The sequence below is a fragment of the Epinephelus lanceolatus genome, chromosome 18, assembly GCF_041903045.1.
Source record: "Epinephelus lanceolatus isolate andai-2023 chromosome 18, ASM4190304v1, whole genome shotgun sequence".
NCBI lineage: Eukaryota > Metazoa > Chordata > Actinopteri > Perciformes > Serranidae > Epinephelus > Epinephelus lanceolatus.
In genome coordinates this window covers 8,039,517-8,060,833 of record NC_135751.1, presented here as the reverse complement: position 1 = coordinate 8,060,833, position 21,317 = coordinate 8,039,517, and the positions used below count along the sequence as shown (strand labels likewise).

Here is a 21,317-nt window from a genome sequence, read left to right as displayed (position 1 = left end):
AGATATGGATATGGAAGATATGGCATTCTGAGCAGAGAATGAAGTCACATGACCTCTGTGTGTGTGGTAAACCAAGCTTCTCTGTGCTTTGTTGTGGTAAGCCGGTTCGAACACCACTGGCTAGCTCATCACTCCGGCTCTGCACTGATAAATTTGGACAATGTCGCCACAGAAGCGTAGCGCCCACCGTCTGGCTCCCCCACAGGTAACACTGTTAGCGTTGTCAGTACTGTTGATGTTGTTTAGAGCTCTTTATGGAGTTAGCACCATTAGCTGCTAGTGGCCAGCTCAGCCATCTCCACATTAAGAACCATGTGCTGACAACTCATACGCTCTGATGTGTGTAAATTTCCACGTTGCGTCACTCGCGGAAGTTTGAATGCTAAAAATTTTGTGTTGATTCACTTCATACGTACTAATAACTTGCATCACACACACGTGAAATTGCTGAATCAATTAATAAACATCCGTCGGTACATCCTCAGCGCCATACATTGCCAGAGAATCTCAATGCTGGTTGGCTATCGCGGCACTGTCCAGATTTTTCAAGTGTATGACACACAAGTACACTACTCACTTGATTCACATATTTTGCGTCATTTGCGTCGCGTCCATTGGCTCCCCAGCGCGAACTCACATCCAATCGTGTCTTTACTTTGGCTTTACATGTAATTCACTCACGTGAATTGTTTTATTCATGCCCAGTGTGAATAACATGATGCGGTGTTCCCTTTGCCTCGGACAAAGCTTGGAATGACGTCAAACCCAAATCGATCGTGTTCTGGTACAACAGGTCGGAAAACCAAGATATTCAGTTCATGCTGAATTTTTGCACACAAACACCATAGAAACATGTCCACAGATAGAAGATGATGGGACATTTCTGTGTGGATGTGTGTGTTTTAATGAGACACAAATAAGACAGAGGTGCTTATGAACAGTATCTTACTACAGCTTTTGCTACTTTTGCTGGGTGGAACAGCCATTTTGGAATTTAAAATCGGGGTTGGTGAGGTGCCTCTCACTTACTGAGTTTGAAAGTGGACTTCAGTGCGGTTGAAATTTACAATTGGGAGCTCAGAAATTCCAACGTCCCAATGCAAATGGAATGCATCATGAATGTCGCATAGAGACCCTTTAACATGCATGGTGAGCTAAAGCATTAGCATGCTCCTTGGTGAATTTGCAGACAAATGTCAAACTGCTACCAATCATTCTGTCAGTGTGTTTCTGTCACTGAACAGAGTGTGTGGGAGGTAAGCTCTGTTCTACTATAAGAGAATGGTATCAGAGAGAAGCAGCTGAAAGATTTACATGTTAATAACAGAACAGAAATGAGATTAACATGCAATGTATGCTGCCAGCACTGTGTGTCTGTATGACTGGCTGAGTAGTCATGTGAATGTGTAACTATATCCGCATGTATCTGAACGTTAATGTTTGTGTTTAATGTGGAGTTTTTGGAGATGCACAATGCCGATATGCCGACAACTTATTTGGCCGAGACCGACATCAATATATTGATTTTTTCCCCAGCTAATTTTAGTGATCATCAGGTCTCTTCTGCAGTGGAATTAACATCATACACTGCCTGGCCAAAAAAAAAGTCGCCACCTGGATTTAACTAAGCAAACAGGTACGAGCCTCCTATCGGATAATTACTGCATGGGCAATTATCTTTCAGCTGGCAACAAGTTATTTAACCCCAACTGGTGCAATGAGTTGCTTCTCATTTCCTAAACAACCATGTCGAAAGACACATCCCGTGGTCGTGGAAAAGATGTTAGTCTGTTTGAGAAGGGTCAAATCATTGGCATGCATCAAGCAGAGAAAACATCTAAGGAGATTGCAGAAACTACTAAAATTGGGTTAAGAACTGTCCAACGCATTATTAAAAACTGGAAGGATAGTGGGGACCTATCGTCTTCGAAGAAGAAATGTGGCCGGAAAAAAATCCTCAATGATCGTGATCGGCGATCACTTAAACGTTTGGTGAGATCAAATCGAAGAAAAACAACAGTAGAACTCAGGGCTATGTTTAATAGTGAAAGTAAGAGCATTTCCACACGCACAATGCGAAGGGAACTCAAGGGATTGGGACTGAACAGCTGTGTAGCCTTAAGAAAACCACTAATCAGTGAGGCTAACTGGAAAAAAAGGCTTCAATTTGCTAGGGAGCATAAAGATTGGACTCTGGAGCAATGGAAGAAGGTCATGTGGTCTGATGAGTCCAGATTACCCTGTTCCAGAGTGATGGGCGCATCAGGGTAAGAAGAGAGGCAGATGAAGTGATGCACCCATCATGCCTAGTGCCTACTGTACAAGCCTGTGGGGGCAGTGTTATGATCTGGGGTTGCTGCAGTTGGTCAGGTCTAGGTTCAGCAACAGTATGTGCTCAAAGAATGAGGTCAGCTGACTACCTGAATATACTGAATGACCAGGTTATTCCATCAATGGATTTTTTCTTCCCTGATGGCACGGGCATATTCCAAGATGACAATGCCAGGATTCATCGGGCTCAAATTGTGAAAGACTGGCTCAGGGAGCATAAGACATCATTTTCACACATGGATTGGCCACCACAGAGTCCAGACCTTAACCCCATTGAGAATCTTTGGGATGTGCTGGAGAAGGCTTTGCGCAGCGGTCAGACTCTACCATCATCAATGCAAGATCTTGGTGAAAAATTAATGCAACACTGGATGGAAATAAATCTTGTGACATTGCAGAAGCTTATCGAAACAATGCCACAGCGAATGCGTGCCGTAATCAAAGCTAAAGGCGGTCCAACGAAATATTAGAGTGTATGACCTTTTTTTTGGCCAGGCAGTGTATTATGCATGCATATTCTTATCATGATGGCCCACCGGCAGGTGGCGATATGAAATAAAATGCTCTTCAGTAGACATAATATTAAGTCATTGTACAAAAAAAGAAAAAGCATGTTGGCCGATTCTGATTGTTCATTTTAAAGCTGATATCAGGTGATACTAATGACGTGCTGATATTATCGTGCATCCCTAGTTTTTATTGTTTGTTACTTGATCTGCTTTGGTCTCTTCACTTCGAAACAATACAGAACCAAACACATTTCTCAGATCTAAGATCTCGGTTCATCCACACAACCTCTTCCTAAAGTGGATGCCCAAAGCAGATGTTAGATTAAAGGAATAGTTCGCCAATTTGGGAAACCCACTTTCTTACCTGCCAGCACCTCTAAATTTTGACTCAGAAAATTCATACACAACGTGTCACTTTTAAACTTTGTAACAACAGTAAAAGCACAAGACATGCTAATTAGTGAGCATTAGAAGTGTACTCCCCAAATGTCAAACTATTTAAAAGAAAAAAAAAGATCTGAAGAAATGGCTCAGACTAACCAATACCATTATTAACAAACTTACTTTGTGTTGTAGCAGTTGCCAGTTGTTTCTTTCATAAAACAAGAACAGTGTTGCTTTATACTGGTGCTACAAGTTAAATCTTTGTTTAAATAATGAAACTAACTGTTTTTATTAATTAACTAATTTGTACATTAAAAACAAAACCACCAATGCATTCCAACCAGTGATCATGACTGTTAACTGTAGTATAATAGCATAGTTCCTGATCTGGCGTTGTGCCGAAGCACAGTGATATAATCAGTAGGTGATGTTTGTCACGTTGCATTTATAGAAAGTAGGTTTTTGTGAAATCGGTGAAATATTTGCTAAAATACCCACACGAGATAATCGAGCAACACGACACAACAGATATTCCCACTTGTTGTTTGGACGAGACATTAGGGGACAAACTATAGCAGCAGACCTAATTGCTGGGAAAGATAAGGTGCATAAAGTAACACTTTGTGTGTATGTGATATGCATGTGTGTACATCGGTGTCTATCAGTGTCATTTATGTGTGTGTGTGTGTGTGTGTGTGTGTTACCTGGGCCACACTTTGTTCAGATAATGGGTTTTCATCCGCCTGCAAAATAAAACGACATCATTGTGTGTACAAGACAAAAATCCAAAAGTCATGCAAATGACTTGATACACACACACGCACACACACACGCACAATACAAAAGCAGAGCACTGCAAACACCATTGGATCAGTAGAAACCCCATTACATACTAGAGATAAGTGACACTCCAAGCACGCTGGTTAACAGCTCATATCAGAATGTACAGTGATGCTAGTGGCTCTAGGGTCGTTAATGTCTGTCTGTCTGTCTGTCTGTCTGTCTATCTGTCTGTCTGTCTACCACGCCGGTACAAATTGAAAAACCTGTCGGATGGATTGCTATGACATTTTGCACAGACAATCATGGTCCCCAAGCAATACATTAGACCAGACCAGCACATGTGGGTACTTTGCAAAATGTCAAAGCCCTGCCCCCTTTTCAAGGATAGAAAGCCTAAGATCCTATTGATGTCAATGCAATTCGATGTGTTTTGTTGATATTTTGACATGTCTGAATGCATTTATTTTTGTTAAATAACTGCTTGTTTTATAGACATGTCTACTAATTGTTCTGCAACCTTGCTTAAACCTGATCATTCACGATACCTTAATGCTGTAAAACTTCAATTAAAAGCCTTGTCCAAATTAAACGCCCAGTCTCTTATACTAGCGCATAATGGCTATATATATTGACATGGCCTGTCTCAATTAGACGCCTGGTCTGGCTGCCAAAAAGTTCATTTTCTTATAGAATTTTTTCAGATGTATAAAACCGGGTGTTGACATATCAACAAGCTTATAGTTAGTGTCAACAATTAAGTGTCCATTCCTCGATTACCAGTGTGACAGTGTATTTCTTTTAGGGATGCAACGATTTTCTGTTGTTGTTATTGACTTCCCCTTTTATGTCAGGGAAAAAAAAGATCCTGAAACTGTTTTAAAGTAATTCAGTCCTTCATTACACTATCTTTGAATGAGTCCAAATTCAATAGTACACATTTATGAAACAACCTTTAAAATAACCTTCTGTCACATAAAAAACATTTTTGAAGAACTACTTCAGAAGCCTCTTTACTGCACATAATATACCATAATGCCCTCTCGAACATCTATTTTATATTTACGTGAAAACATCAACAAAGTTCTCCTTCAAACAGTTGTATTTATTCAAGACTCTCACCATAAACTACATTTTATAGGATTACATTTGAATTTAACTTCGCCCAATACTCGTTTTTACTGATTAGAGCTTAAATGCATCATAATGTAACTCAAAGCAACCTCCGTTAGCTGTTAGTTCCACTCAGTGGCTGCTAAGAGCTAATGTTAATTAGCTCTCCTCCTGCTGATGTCAACATCCGTTCACAGTGTAGTATTATCAGACAAACAATAGGCTGTGTTCCCCGGCATGTTGGTAATGAGTTAACTGCATCCTTTCACCCTCATGGCGTCCCAGGAAAGATCTTTTATCCCAAACACCTTTGCTACTGTACCTGGGTAAACGGGATACCGTTAGTCTGGAGCCCTGCTTTTTAGCCTGCACAAAATTGATGTGAAACAACGGAAAAACAAAGGTCACTGCCATTGATGAATGTCATCTTAATTGCTGATAGGCCAATGGCAGTCAAAAAGGCAAATATCGGCCAATGTGTAGCTGATAAAATTGCATCCCTAGTTTCTCTCCGACAAAAGGGGACAAGGCCTTGGCGATGTCGGTCTGGTCTAACGTTGGAGCCAAATTCTGAGCCGCTGGGTTGTTTTCCCTCAAAGGGGGTGTGGTCATGAGAGCCTACTCTGGTAGAAGTATTGCCGGTGTGATGTATAAAAGACTTTGGTGATCACCTGACCCTTCCTCTAGCTCCACCAGCAAGTCAAAGCTCAAGAGTTAGAGTAATATGAATAATAAGTTAGAAAATTGAGTTAGAAAAATGCCAGCCTTATGTTTTAAGCCTCTCTGTTAGTAAGCATGCTCTATCACCATGCATTTACCTCATCTGTCTCGCCCATCCCTCCTTCATCCCTTCACTGTCTCTATCTCACTCTCATTCATTCATTCTCTCTTGAACTCACTATCTTTCTCTTAATCTCTCTCTCTCACCCTCTGTGTGTCTGTCTGTCTGTCTACAGCAGCTGGCTCTTGTCTGTTTGTCCCTCTACGTTACCGGTGATGTAATCAAACAGGACGAAGCCATAGGCTGGCTCTGACATTAGCTGACACCAATCAGAAGAAGAGAGACAGGGAGAAGGAGAGAAAGAAAGGTAAAGCAGGTAAGAGTAGGCCAGAAGCTGTGGGAGGCTACAGTCTGAACAGGCCAAACAGCTGCTTTACAATTTAACACTTGTTCCCCATTTGACCTCCCAGTGATTCAAATCAATAAGCAATTTGTTTGTGATTGGTAGTTGGCAGTGACTGACAGTCATCTTACCCTGTAGTTGACCTTCTGTAGGACCTGCTGGGGGTCACTCTCCAGAATTACCCTAGCAACAGGATAAAAAAACAACCAATCAGGGTTCAGGTACAGCACAAGCAGGACAGGAAGTATTTCTGTGATAATTTTCTGACATTTTGTAAACTAAATAATTGTTTTTAAAAAAGAATTAATCAACACTAAGAAAAAATGTAAGCTAGTTGATATGTAAACTCTCTTACCCTCCATCAATGATTTCATCCACAACCAAGAACACTCCCTCCATGTTGTCCAGTAAACACCTCCGCTCCACATTTTTCCTGCAGAAAAAGCCCAATCCTGTCTATAATGAATTAAATGAGAAACTGGAGCCCAAAGACAGTTAGCTTAGTTTAGCTTAGCTTAGCTTAGCTTAGCTTAGTTTAGCGTGAAGACTGAAAGCAGCAAGGGAAAAGCTAGCCTGAATCCAAAAATCAAAGATACACCTACACTAGGGATCCACGATATAGGATTTGTTGCTGATATTGACAACAAGACAACAGGAAGTCTGACCTTGTTCAAGTCAGAGTTACCCATATATTCATCAATTTGTGGCGCCCCGCCACAATAACAACATCCACCACCACATATTGGTTTTCTATTTTTGAAACTGGAGCCCTGTTGGAATATATATACAATTCTGTTATTTATTGCACCACACTCTCGGAGCGCAGATCATACTCTGGGCACAGATGGAGCAGCAGAATGCCAGGTGCAGTGAAAGTGAAACTTATCAATTCATCGTGGTGGATCTAAAAGTTAGCTTTCTCTTGCCTCTGCAGCAGCTGCTCCTCTCATCCATAGATCTGATCTGATCAGCTCCGAGCAGATCGAATGAGCTATTATCCACCCTGCTACTCAAAACTCATCAAACTGCTCTGATTGGTTGATTTCAGTCAAGCATGTTATTACAATTAGAAGCAATACAGGAGGCAAAGGATTTCTCTCTGATCTCATGTACTACTGTCAGAATAAAGCGACCAAAATGTCCCCAGAAATACACTGCACAGCATTCTGAGGCACCAAACGTGGGTATTTTGTAGCAAACTGTGCCTGTTTTGCCAGCAGGGATAATGCCATGGAAAGTGGTTGTTGTTTTTTTAACCAAGACAATGCTGGTTTTCCAGCCAACAAAACAGGGTATTTTAAACTAAAAGATGATCTTTTCCTAACCATAATCAAGTGATTTTTGTGCCTAAACCTAACCATGTTAACCTCAGCATTGTTCAAAGGTAAAGTTTCAACTTATTAGCTACATAATAACATGCAAATGTATTCCTGGTTTACAGAAACGTACAATGCCGACATTTTTTCTGTCACATGGTTGCATGAAAACATAAGAGTGATATCAATCTTCTCATCTCACTTTCACAAAAAGTATTTCCCAAAATGTTAAACTGTTCATTTAATGTAACAGCACGTCCTCTGTGACCTAAATTCTAATTAAAATGTTGAGTCTAATTTAACAGACACAACAGTATGTGTTTCCTTAAGAATCTGTTCACTGTGTGGTAACAGTGGGTCAAACATGAACAGGCCTGCACGGAGACCATTTATTATTCAACAGCTTCACTCTTTTTATATTGTAGCACTGTGATCTGGACATTTACATATTGCACTGTGCAACTCAGAACAGCCCATAATCTTTCATACTGTATAATAATATAATCTCTCCACGTCGCTCACATTCTGCATTACTACTGCATCGGTTCCCATGGCAACCACATCAGCTGCTGTTTGGCTGATAATGTTGCAGTCAACAATGAGGGATCCTGGTGTGCAACACACAAACACACAAACACACACACACACACACACACACACACACACACGGATTTACAAACTATTCTTGAGGCTTTCTGAAATGTTAAATAAATATTTAAAGACGAGGCCTGGGTGTCATTGTGTCGTCACTCAGCCAACTTGTTTGTCAAACATCATCATTTTACTTAAATCACGATTTCCTTTTAGGTGAAAAACTCACACTGCTGAATTTCCAATTCAACATGGAGACTCATTATCTCCCTGCCAGGCTGAGAGGCTCTGGTGAAAGGATGGCAGTGTTAATGTGGATTACTATTAGCTCTGATGATGCTGAGGCCACATGCATGATAATGCTTTAATTTCATGATAGTGCATGTCCACAGAAAAGAGTCTGTGAAAAATGTCATTGATGCAGTTATCATTAATGATCATTTGCTTTCACTCATGTAACTTTTTTTGGACTCAATGAGAGAACATACTTTACCTGAGGATCTGACTGAGGGACTCAAACAGGCAGTTCAGTACCGACATCAGCATCAGCTAGAGAGAGAAAAATAAAAACAGCATTTTATTTAGAAGGCGCATTAATCAGTTTTTATGGTCACTTGCACTACGTTAGACAAACTTTATGAACAGCTTCATCACGTTGCAAATATTAGCTAATAATAATAATAATTAATGTTGTTCAGTCAGGACCACTTTAGTTAGGGAAACTTTATTTCCAATGCAGTATATTTGGCGGTATGGCACTGTCCTAGGGCCTCTCTGCCTTTCTCGGGCCTGCACAGAAAGCCTACAGTGGAGAGAGTGCATCTCTCTGCCCTTCCACGTGCATACGAGGAAAGCCTGAGGCAAAGAGCGCACACTTCCTAAGGCAGGGAGAGCAGCAGCTGTTTGAGATCAGCTGATGTAGCTCGGATGTAAGCTTGGTTTAACATTATGTCCTGCCTGATCTAACACAATGCTCAATGTCTGGAACTGGGCCAGTGTTATTGTTATCAGTGCTAATTAGCTAGCCAGCACTGGCAGAAGCTAACCCGCTAGACAGCCAAAGGTGGCCCTGATTTTATTGTTATTTAACTTATGTTACATCATCCCTAACTTATTTTAGCTAAAAAGTGGCGGAGCGTCATCGAGGTGCACTGTAGCAGCACTACACCAATGGTATGCATTTAACACAAAGGTTTATTTTGAAAACACACTATGCATTTACCATGCCATCCCTGAGTGCCCAAAAGTGACACTAAAGGGTTACTATCTGTTCTGAGCTGGGAATTTCACATGTTTATGGATGTTTACACATCCAGCAGACAGTGTCTAACTGATAAATTTAAATCCAGTATTCACTCTCTTTTAGTTCTGTTTTTGGTCTCTACCAACTCCTGAGATGGAAATATCTGTCTCATTAGCTGCTAAATGCTCCACTATGTTCACCAGATCATCTCTGTGTCTGTCTGCTGGTGCTGCAAGGTACGGGAACTTTATCAGAGTTTTTATTAACAGGTACCTTTAAGAATTTATTCACAGGAAAAGATGTTAATAGTGTTTTTTTTTTATTATTATTAAATGTAAAGAAGCCCTACCACCCTTCTGTTTTAGCTCTATTTAGCATCCCTGTCAGGCTAAGTCATTTTCAGTCCCTGTAATCTCAACCAGTGGGAGCTCCATCTCTTCAGGCTCACATTGGGAATAATAAAGAACTAAAGAACTTCACCTTGAGCCTTTTGGTGCCTGTGAGTTTATAAATGCCACCTGCCGGTCATTTAATTTTATTAGTTTTAACTTTTTGGACCAGCTGTTAATTTATTATCTTTACATCTCCAAACTGTAAAACAACAGTTTCTTAATAGGGCCTTAATTAATCCTTTATTCAGCCCTGAAGACGTACTTAGCACCTCCATTCAAATCAAGGAGTTTGTTATGGTAAAGAGGGCGGTGATTTGTCCATGAATTTTAACAGGTTAAACACCAAATCTTAATTTCAAAATCATTAAATTACCAAATTGTTACTTTCCCCCTTATTTACACATTGATGTAAAATGTCTGACATATGTATTAATTACCAATTTAAGGTGTTATTAAGGTTTTAACTTTATATTAGGGGCCTAAAAGATTTACAGGTGCAAATTAATATTCCAAAGTTGTGTTCACACCGGGCGCAAATTATACAATTTGCATGGGTGAATTACATGTAAAGTCAATGTGAAGACGTGATTGGACGCAAAGTCCCACCAGGCGGCGTGATGGACACGAAGCGAGTAACACAAAATACATGAATTAAGTGAGTAGCGCAATTTCGCATCATATGCTTATTCAGGAGAGTTGAAAAATCAGAACTTCAGCGACCGATTTGCTCAATTCAAGCATTTGATCAATTTTCAGGAGTGATTTAATTTGTAAAATTGCACTGGTCAAATTCAAGAACAAGACAGCTGCATTTAAATGAGAAGTTTGAGGAAAAATCTACCACAAATTAAAGGCTAAGGATGGTTATGACCTAGTTTCTCCTTATTGTCCAAAAACTGTACTGTATTTTGACTCAGTCCCACATAAATGTGTATTAATCCACCGCTGAGAATGGTCCCAGACAAATGCGCTATTTCTCTCAGTTTGAGTATTGTGACCAGCTGTTTTAGGAACTGACTCATCCCTTATTAAAAAATCTGTAGTTGAGCTTATGTTGTTTTGGCAGAGAAAGCTACATTCAGCACCCTTACCTCATTCTCCTGAGCACTTCCCACCACATAGAAGAAGAGATCTATGCTGCTCTTATAGACGATGGTCATCCCCTCCAGGAAAGCTATCTCATCTACAGAGAGAAGAAGAAGAGAGGCATGGGATAAGTATATAAAAAAGGACAGTTATACCTTTCTTTTATTCATATAAAAGAAAGGTATAACTGTCCTTTTTTATATAAAAAAGGACAGTTATACCTTTCTTTTATAAAAAAAAGGACAGTTATACCTTTCTTTTATTCATATAATGACTTTCTTTAGTTCACTGTTCAAAACAAAACACAAAAATACATTCAGCAGAACAAGTACAAGTAGAAAGATTTAAAGCAGGGGGGAAAAGATGGGAAGTAAATGAGCAGGAAAGAGAGAAAGTGAAAGACTGATAAGGTACGGGAAGAATGACACAAGGAGGAGGGAATGGGTTGGAGGAAGGGAGGATAAGAAATGACAAACAGACAGGGATGAAGAAAGGCAAGAAGCAAGCTGAAGGAAGGAAATCTATGATATGATAGGAGATAGGAGAAGAGGAAGATAAACTCAGGAGAGAAGGAGAATGAGGGAGGAGAAAGGGAAGGAGTGAGGAACAGAGGGAGTGAAGGGATGCCTTAAAGGAAGGGAAGAGCAGGACAAAGGTAAGATGAGGTGGGAGGGATGGAGAGGGGATATAGCATGACATGGGAGAATAAAGAGGAGAAAAGGAGGAATGAAGGAGGAGTTTAGAACAAAAGGAGGAATATACTGGGTGGGTGATAAGGAGGCCAGAGGCAGAGACTCAGGTATCAGCTGTGTGAAACTTGGAATCCTACTTCCCCTGAAAATGAATCATATTCTGCAGTGCCTCTCTGAAAAGCTAAATAAATGCACAGCTGGTTTAAAAGTTAACAGAAAATCCAAACGTCACAATTTCCTTGATGTTCAGGGTTCACACTAGAATAGTATGACTGCAGCATGGCGTGGCTCCACAGTGGAGAATAAGCTACTATAAAAAACACTTTAGGCCAGTATCATGTACAAGTGTTGGACTACTAGGTGGAAGAATGTGTAACAGGTGACACTGGAGACGTGTGTGAGTGTTCAGTACAATACACAGGGACTGCCACAGGAAGAGAAACAGGCAGATAGGAACTTACTGTCAGCTTTGTGTGTCTTGTTGAAAATGTTCCTTTCAAAATTCTTCTGTTCCTTCATGGAGGGGTAAAGCTCAGGGTCATAGTACTGAAACACACACACACACATCAAACAGTCAATGAATATTGGCAGTAATGCTGCTGGGTTAATAGTTTCATTCCCCTCTGGGCTGTAACTACAGAATATGTAAGAACTGATGGCACTGTATGGCTACGTCTCCTCTAAATGTCCCAGGAGACCATACCTGGGGTTTGGATCTTTCACGCCATTAATGCTATAATCCCTTACATTTTCACAAAATCAGGTCCTTTTTATGATACCATTTATAATCAGCTTTTTTTCCAAGGAATAGCAAGTAGTAGTTTTAATTGTCAGTGGCAGAGTCCGCCATTCTCTCACAGGATACAAATTGCATTAAAATGCACAAGGAATTGACAGGAAACAATGCAGCAATGTTGCTCTTTGAAACTGAATCTTAACTGATATCAGCCTCACTAGCCCCTTTTACACTGCCAGATCTTCCGCGAATGTTGGGCCGTTTTGCCGGCAAGCTGCGAGCGTTCAGACACACAATTTTCTGCCTCGTAGGGTGCTCATATTGACGGAACCCTTTTAGTCTGAACAGACCGAGGCGGCCTTTCGCAACGGGAGGGGCTGTTGAAGACATGTGGGAGGAGCTGTTGGCGACGCTGCACGTGCGAGCCACTGGCGGTGGATAAACACGAAACAGGTGATAGCAGGAATTAGCGAGCAGCTAGTACCAAGAGGGAAACGCAAACCTGACAGACACTGTAAAGATGAGCAACTGGGAAGACAAGGAATTGTGCACCCTTCTTGTCCTCGCAAATGAAGAGGCCATTAACCGTCAGATGACGGGAACGGTGAAGAACGGGCCAACTTATGAGAGAATCGCCGAAGGACTGACCAGCCGCGGCTTCCCTCCCACGTCACTGTTTACGTCACACGCTGAGCTACACCTTTTGTTACTTGCTCACACCCCCCATTGCCCCGAAAAAGGCGCATTCTGTATAAACAAAAGTAGGTAGGTGGCATTTTGCCGCACTCCCCGATTTTATTTTTATACTGCCAATGCTGAAAGAAGACTGGTTGGGCTTTCCTGCAAATTTGCACAATTCCTATCTAAAAAGGGCTTCTGTTTACTCCTCCCTCTTCAACCCAATCAGAGCTGGATTAAAAGCTCACAGCTAATTTTACACATCGAAGTGTGTTTCAAGGTGCTGAGGGGTACTAGGATGCCACAGTAAGGAAAATTTCCCACCTGTCAATAAACTCATAGTAACACCAGTGTTACCGATTACACCCAACATATTGTGTTTTTTAACCAGTTACACGTGACGGTCTACAGGTTAAGTTTGCTACTGTTTAATTTACTGCATTGTGCACCATCTGGGTCTTGTAGGAGCTAGCTAGCTAGCAATGCTGCTCATTCGGCTTCTGGTAGTGGATACATATTTACCCCATGGACATGAGAGCGGCATCAATCTTCTTGTCATCTGACTCTTGGCAAGAAAGCAAATAAGAGCATTGTATAAATACTGAAGTATTTCTTTAAGATTTTTTTTTTAAACTTATCATTTGAAACCCCTGTGAGGAAAACAGCATTGATAGAACCAATGTATGGATTACCTAACTGAAGCAAGTTTCCAGTCACAACATGTTTATTTTCACAATAAATGAAATGATGCTTTGGTTTGTCAGTAGTAAAGTAAGGTGGGGTAATGTGCATTTAACTGGCTAAAACACTTGAACCTTACCTTTGACAGAAGTCTGTTGCCATCATTGTCAAGAATGAAAACTGCTTTCACTGTGTAAAGGGAAGGTTCCTGCAACAATAAACAGAAAGAACATCTTAAATATTTTAGCTGTGCTGAGTGACCTCAGGGAAACATGTAGGACCGGGAGAGGTCTACTTCATAATGTTACAGTCAATGCCAATCCTCCCACACCTGACCAGTGTGTTGAATCAACCTTTATTATCCAGATAAAGCCTGCTCTTCCAGTAACACCCTATACACACATGAGCCACCCAGTCCAACTAGTTTCTACATTCATCTGTTTCATGTCTGCAGACTTTTGTGCTTTCATTCTGGTTGGTCATGCAGGGTTTTTTTGCACTTCCAGATGTGGAAATGACCAGAGATATTATCCATTCTCCTGGCCATTCATCCTTCCATCCATCTGTGCTTTCGTTCCTGTGATGAGTTTCAGACCCGGGACAAAGTTCTGTTATGCACTGACTAGCTTAGATTCACAGTCAGAGTGTATCACAGAACTTAGACCAGAAACTTACAACATTCACTATTTGATTTGGTTACAAGGGATGAAAATGATGTTGAGCATGAAGATGTATTTGGATCTACCAGCCACTGTTTAGTAAAAGGTATTTCAGGTGTCTCAGGCAATATGCTGGTGTGACATTCCCTGAGCCTGAAGGGATGAACCGTGGGTACAAAATCACTTTTTGTGGTAGATAAGTAATTATTTTGTGATCTTTATTCATAGCGAACTTAACTATGTGTTTAGAGCTCACAGAATAGTAACACAAATGTTTTCTCTTGAATGCAAAAAAATATTTTGTCATCACTAAAAGAGAATATTGTTATGTCAAAATCACCAAATACATTCTACCTAGAACACAAAATAATCATCAGGCTAATATCTTTTTTAGACTGATGAGGTTGCTGTAACTGAAAGTCATTTCTTCTGGGGTATTTTTGGAAGAGGAACCCACTTTATTTATGCACAGTTATGTTTATGCAGTATCTTAGACTTTGGTCCAGTGTCGACTGAGCTTTGAGGACTTCATTTTTACACTGTGATTCATCTACAAGAAGTCATTGAAGTGCTGAAGTATTCAATTTTGAACATATACTATTCAATGACAACTTGGCAAAGTTGATCTGCTGATGAAGCTCATGTGACATTATTAAAAGCTCTGGAAAAAATACTCAATGGACCATGTGGTGAGATTATTTTATCAACTACAAGCTAGTTTCAAACTCATCATTTACTGAATCGGGTTGCACCATTAAACCTTTAGACTTCTCTAAGCTAGTGAAAACCTTATGTATGTGTAAGTCAGCTGCTAGGAAACATAGAGCCGTCCAATCAAAAGCAATCAGCGGAGTTTGTCATGTTGCATCACCATGTTTCTACAGTAGACCAGCATGGACAAACCAAACACTGGCTCTACATAGGACCATTTGCATTTTCATGTTGGCCACTGTAGTTAGCAACCCTTCCACGATGAGAGCGCCAGAAACACAAGGATTTTTTTTTAAGTGAAACTTCTTTATTCAGTGTTTTAACTGGTTTAAATCAGTGGGTCCATTTGTTTCTGATAGGAAGAGACCTCTGCGGTTAATCTGGCTTCCGATTAAACCTCCTGATCGTCAGGATCTTAATTTACCACAGAAAAATGTGAGCACACATTAGGCCCGTTTCCACCGCAGGAACTTCAGGGTAATTTTGCGTGTCTCCACCGCAGGAACCACCCCCAAAGGACAGAGTTCCGGAACTTTTACGGGGGCTAAACAAGTCCCTGCCTCGGGGTAGGTACTCAGAACTGCCCCGAAAGACTCCCGGCTGGGGCTTGGGGATTACTTGGTGCTGATTGGATATACTCAAGGAGGGATGTGATGTCAACAGAAAGCAACAAAATAGCCGACATTTTTAAAACTCAGCAGACGAGGATTAGCTCGTTCATATAGCTTCCTCCGCCATGTAAAAAAACTCACTAAATGGCCCGTGAAAAAAATATTCTTTCCAGCGGATATCTTAGTTACAACATGATTGAGCTAGCAAAGCAGTTTTGTGTTGCTATGTGTGGTATTTATTCAGTTTTGGGAAATCACAATGTCTAGAAAGCATCAGTGGCTGCCGCTGACAGGGACAGCTAACAGCAGCAGCAAAGCTAACATCAGGACGTCATCTGTTAAAAGCCTCCCGTTGTCGGATACGACATGAAACTACTCCAGATAGCTCAATCATGTTGTAACTTAGACATCCGCTGGAAATTTTTTTTTTTTTCACGGGCCATTTAGTGAGTTATTACAGACACCACTAAGGGCTATCAGCTAACGGCGTCCCTACGTCGCCCCGGTAAATGGTCACGCAATGATTACGTCACATCCAGAGCCCGTAACTTTACAGGAACCTTCCTCCTACTCCGCTCTCTCAGTGGAGACACGGCAGTTGAGAGGGCCGAGCGAGAGGACGTTCCTGTAGTAGTTCCTGCCCCCCAAATAGTACCAGGAACTTCTTCAGTGGAAATGGGCCTATTGGCAGGTGCTGGGCTAGCAGCCTGTCTCCGACTTGCCAAACAGCATAGGAGAAACACTGATTTTGTAACATGAATCTGTTTTATTCAGTGTTTTAATGGTTCTGATCACTGGGTCCATCTGTTCTGCAGAGAAGGAGACCTCTTTGGATAATCTGTCTCTCAGTAAAAACCTCCTTTAAAGTTTTACTCTTCATTCTAAATGGTTTGTATGATAGCATGCTAGTTTAGTCAGCTGGCTCAGTCCATTGTGCAACCATTATAGCTAGGTCTAAATCTTTATTGCAGTCAATCACTGTATGAGAACTAGTTTGTGCGGTTTTAATTTAATATTTAGTGTTCTCTATAACTGAGTCTGAAATTCCAAACTGCTGGTGCAATCGGCTGCAGGTCCCTGGACCTGCCCTGTCCTCAGGGGAGCAGCTCCTTTCATAAGATGATGGGTGATGATGAACACACCTAATCACTGAAAGGACTTTCAGCTTAATGGCTAATAAATGTAACAGCATATTGTTAATGTCAGAAAAATGTGAATAAGTGGGGAAATTAGAGGAGATTGTGCATTGTTTGGAGGTATGTGTTCTCTGCAAACTAACATGAAGGACTGTGAATCTAAAAGGTGAAAGCTTCTTTGACTCTCTGCAAGTCACCCTGGATCAGCATGACAGCTAAATGCCTAAAATGTAAAAATTGGCTGTTTGGTTTAAACATAATGATTTTCTCTGGAGTGTATGTTTCTAAGTAGGTCATGGATTCAGACAAAACCAGAAGACCAATTTAAATGTCTGGAGACAGTTCACTAAAAACAACATCAAAGCTTCTTGTAATTTGAACTTGGCAGTTGTCTAAACAGCAATTTTACTTTTTGATTTTTACAACATTATGGACACGACATACAATCGGGATGTTCTAGGCAGTTAGTAACAGTAGCTGAGACCTGTTTCAGGTCTGTTTCTCTCACAATAGCCTCCATAAAAGCGAATTAAATGATGCAATAAAAGACTTTCAGACTAACATTTTTTGCTTCCTTCTGCTTGCTAAGCAGAACCAGATGACTAACAGTTATGCTATTTAAAAAGATTTATGGCACAAAACAGGAAGAAGCATTATTCTTCCAGAACAAATGGAGAAGGAGAAATATCTTTAAAGAATAGCCTGACATATTGGGGGAAAAAAAACACATCTGCTTTATTTAAGAGTTTGATGTGAAGATAAGCACTTCTATCTGTTTGGTCAATATGAAGCAGTAATGATTGTGCTAAGTGGCTAATGGGCATGTAGCTACTTCCCTGTTTCAGATGATAATTCATGTTTGTAGTCGACGAACGATAGGCAAATGTTTGCCTGCAGAGTTTACATATCACCTTAGGTTCGTCCCTTACCTTCTCAAAATGATCCAACACTTTGGATTTCCTGCCCAACCTGTTGGAATAAGCACAGGTACCTGCCCTATAAATTAACGTGACTCCTTAAATTCCCACATTGTCCAGTCATATAGGTTTTGATTATTATTGTTTTGACAAGGTGCAGCTGCTAACAGAGTTTCACGTTTCTTTTTTGTTTTTCTTTTTGTTGTTCTGCGACTAATCGACCCGTAAAATCTTGGCAACTAATGAACTTTCTAGTCAACTAACGTTTGGTCGACTATTATGGGTCAGCCCTAAATCCTCCACAGACAGCTGCTATTCCAGCATTGGCAACAACTGACTTTACTACAAACAACCCAAAAAGGGAAGACAGACTAATCAAAACAAGATCCTAAAAGAGAGTCTGAAAATACACGAAATAAAACGTGTCAAAATTTGTAAAGCATTTTGGAGATGGAGAGAGAATGTCGCTAACAGTTTAGCATCTGCTAACCACAGCCAAAGGCTCATGGCTGTGGCCTTACATTCATGTTTGGCTAATGTTAGAAGGAGCCTCGCACCACAGTGTGTCGTCCACCTCAACCCCGCCACTAGTCTGAGTGGGTGGAAGTTCGCTGCAAAGATCAGCCTCTCATTGGGCGGAACGAGCCACCCGCCACCTGAAGTCCCGCCCTACCGCCTCCGGTTGCAGTTTTCAACACGTCCTTTACTAACTTTTGCAGTGTTTAATCTTGCAGGGATGTAGCCATTTTTCTGCCATGGTTCGCGTCCTGTAGGTGATATTTTTGTGGGCGTGTTACAGCAAAACCTGTTTCCCCCCGGCAATATTTTTGCAAGCGCACCGTTGCTGTGGCACCGCCCAGAACGACTGTGATTGGTTGAAAGAAATACAAGCAGCCGGGGCATTTTTTCCTCCAATCTTAAAGTGAGAGTCGGCCCAGCCAGACCTTTCTTTTCTTGAGAAAGGTCTGGTGAGCGAGACTACCCCGCCACTAAAGACCACCTCACAGGGAGGAGAGTAGGCAGCAGCTCCAGAGACGGACCTTTAGCCGGCGGATGTAGCAGCTTGAATCTAGCCAGCACAAACACCAGCTCAGGAGGCCCAGACAGCCCCGACTCCCTGTTAGATCAGCAAACTTTTTGTTGCTGCCATTACACAGGTTGGATCCGGTGCTGCTGCTGGCCCCCAGCTCTCTGTGACACCTGGGCAGCGGCCCGCTCTCCCTGGGAAGCGGTTCATAGCAGTGAGGAGCAAGGCAAAGGGACAGTGAGGTGGCAAATGTTAGTTTGCTAATTCCTGTCCAAGCTGTGGTCTGATAAACAGAGAGAGATCTCAACAATGAAATACATCAATGTATTTGAAAACACACACGCCTGTGGTCATCTGGTGGGAGGGGCACGGGACCACGAAGGGAGAGCTGCAGGAAGTGTGTGATGTCAGTTACACAGTGATATCTAAAGTTTGCTTAATTCAGGTCAATTCAGCCACCAAGCTGCTGGTCATAAACCAGACCATGTGAGACTCTAAAGGCAAAAGCCCTGAGTGTATTCATTTGAGCAAGGACATGTTATATGAGATGCATTCAAAGAGAGAATGTGCTACTTCTTCTTACAAATAATGCTGCTTTAATGTATCAAATGTAGAGGTACCCATTATGCAGCTGCAGTGTTAAATGAATACACATTCCATTACTGGATTATTATCATTCATGTATTAACATGTAAAAAGCATCTTACTGTTGCAGTTGGCCAAGGTGGAGCTGATCTAACTGGTAGAAACAGTATTCAGATCTTGTATTCATCATTCATTCGTTATCATTAGCTGCTTATCCTAATTAGGGTTGCAGGGAGTCTGGAGCCTATCCCAGCTGACACTGGGCAAGAGGTGGGGTACACCGTGGACAGGTCGCCAGACTATCACATGGCTGAGACAGACAACCCTTCATAATTACACCTACAACCAATTTGGTCACCAACACATGCAAATTCCACACACAAGGGGCCCAGCCAACCAGCAACAGTGCCTCACATTCAGACCTTTTACTAAAAGCACTCTGCATCCCCCAAAAAAATCTTATTTATGGAGGAAAAATGCATTTCAGATATCAAAAATAAATGTAGTGCAGAGCAGTGGGCCATTAAACTGTTAGTGTATAATGTTGCATATTATATTTTTGACTATTGTTACTAATGCATGAACATCAAAGTAGAATTTTACCGTTGGGGGGTCTAGGTGGAGCTAGTTTGAATTACTGTTGAGTACTGCAAAGTAATACTATGTTTTGTATATGGAGCGCTCAGTGGTAAAGTAACTATCAGATAAATGTGGAGGAGTAAAAATTAAAATACTTCCCTAAAGTAGAAGCAGCATCATGGATGTACTTAAGCACAGTACTGTACTTAAGTCACACATACCTTAGGGACTGTTCATAACTTATCAGAGAAGGGGGTGGCTGGGTCGTGACTTTGTTTCTTTTTTCTGTTTGTTTTTTCATTGTGACCCTCCTGCAGCTAAAAAATATTTTTCTTTGAGCCTCCGTGAGTGACTGGCAGAAAATGCACAACCCTCCCCCCACAATATATTAGTTGTTAGATTTTTATAACATATCCTTTGATGTTTGAAAATTGCAAGTTAGTGACGAAATCCTGGAGTTAAAAAAAAGGGTTTTTACTCTTGTCGTGCAAGCTGGTTAGTGCATGCAAACTGTTTATGTTGGGCCACATTTTAAATAAGAGGTAGAATTAAGTGATTTTGATGAAATGTCACTGTTTTAAACTCAAATTTGGTTATTTTTTGTTTTGTACTGTCTCCAAAGACCGTCAAAAATTTCAAAATCAGATCATTTCTGGTTTTGTCCCTCCCTACCTGACCAGGGTTGGGGTTGGCCAAGCTTACCTCCCTCCCTCTTTACAGAAAAGAAAATAAGTAAAGAAAAGTAAATCACAGAAACAAAAGAGTGCTACTCCTCAGCGGACAGACCCCCTCCAAAATGGTCTGGGTGAGGTACAAAGCAGGACCAAAGCACCTACAACGAGCCAGCACCCTCCCCTAAGCCTGGGAGCGGCTTAGGGGAGGCAAATTTTCTCTGAAATTAAAAATATGAACTGAACTGTCAATAACACACAAACAAATAAGCAAAAAAAGATAATTGTTGTTTTTACAGTTTCTGGCTATGACACATGGTGTCACTTTGGTGATTTTTCAAAGCAAACATTACTTCAGCATGTTTGCTTTGAAAATTGGCTGTAAGATAAATACAAAATGCAACCATTTAAATTTGTTAGCCCCTCTCCTGGGCCAAAATTTAAAAAAAAGCATGAGTCCCTTCCCAGTGCTTAAAAAAATATTGGACATGCCACCCCCTTTTGACACAACCCCTCCCCCCTAATAAATAACGAACAGTCCCTTAGAGTACAATATTTACCTCAGTAATAGAGTGGAATTAAATGGCGGTAGTCAGTTAAAATACTTCAAGTACATTACTTGAGTAAATGTACTGCAGTACTGAGAGAGAGTGAACAGAAAGAGACAGACATTGGCACAAAGCGTTGGAGTAAATGAGAGAGAAGATGGAGAGTAAAGAGTGAGAGAGAGAGAGAGAGAGAGAGAGAGAGAGAGAGAGAGAGAGA

At 41.1% G+C, this 21,317-nt stretch overlaps 1 protein-coding gene across 4 annotated transcripts in view; it reads right to left on the bottom strand.

Moving 5' to 3' along the window:
- The window catches only part of copz2 (COPI coat complex subunit zeta 2), a 28,427-nt gene that overhangs the window by 6,275 nt on the left and 835 nt on the right, over positions 1–21,317 (bottom strand). For 2 of the 4 annotated variants that reach the window (XR_013488072.1, XR_004502645.2), the window contains exons 2-9: positions 13,796–13,864; positions 12,023–12,107; positions 10,875–10,966; positions 8,642–8,697; positions 6,597–6,674; positions 6,373–6,424; positions 6,045–6,157; positions 3,929–3,967 (exon numbers count right to left, since the gene is read on the bottom strand). Coding sequence is in view for 2 of the 4 variants with exons in the window: in XM_033644845.2 (XP_033500736.1) it covers positions 3,929–3,967; positions 6,373–6,424; positions 6,597–6,674; positions 8,642–8,697; positions 10,875–10,966; positions 12,023–12,107; positions 13,796–13,864 (471 nt within the window). In the remaining 2 variants the exon portion in view is untranslated. The remainder of the gene's footprint in view (positions 1–3,928; positions 3,968–6,044; positions 6,158–6,372; positions 6,425–6,596; positions 6,675–8,641; positions 8,698–10,874; positions 10,967–12,022; positions 12,108–13,795; positions 13,865–21,317) is intronic. The other 2 variants (XM_033644845.2, XM_033644847.2) reach the window with 1 other exon arrangement.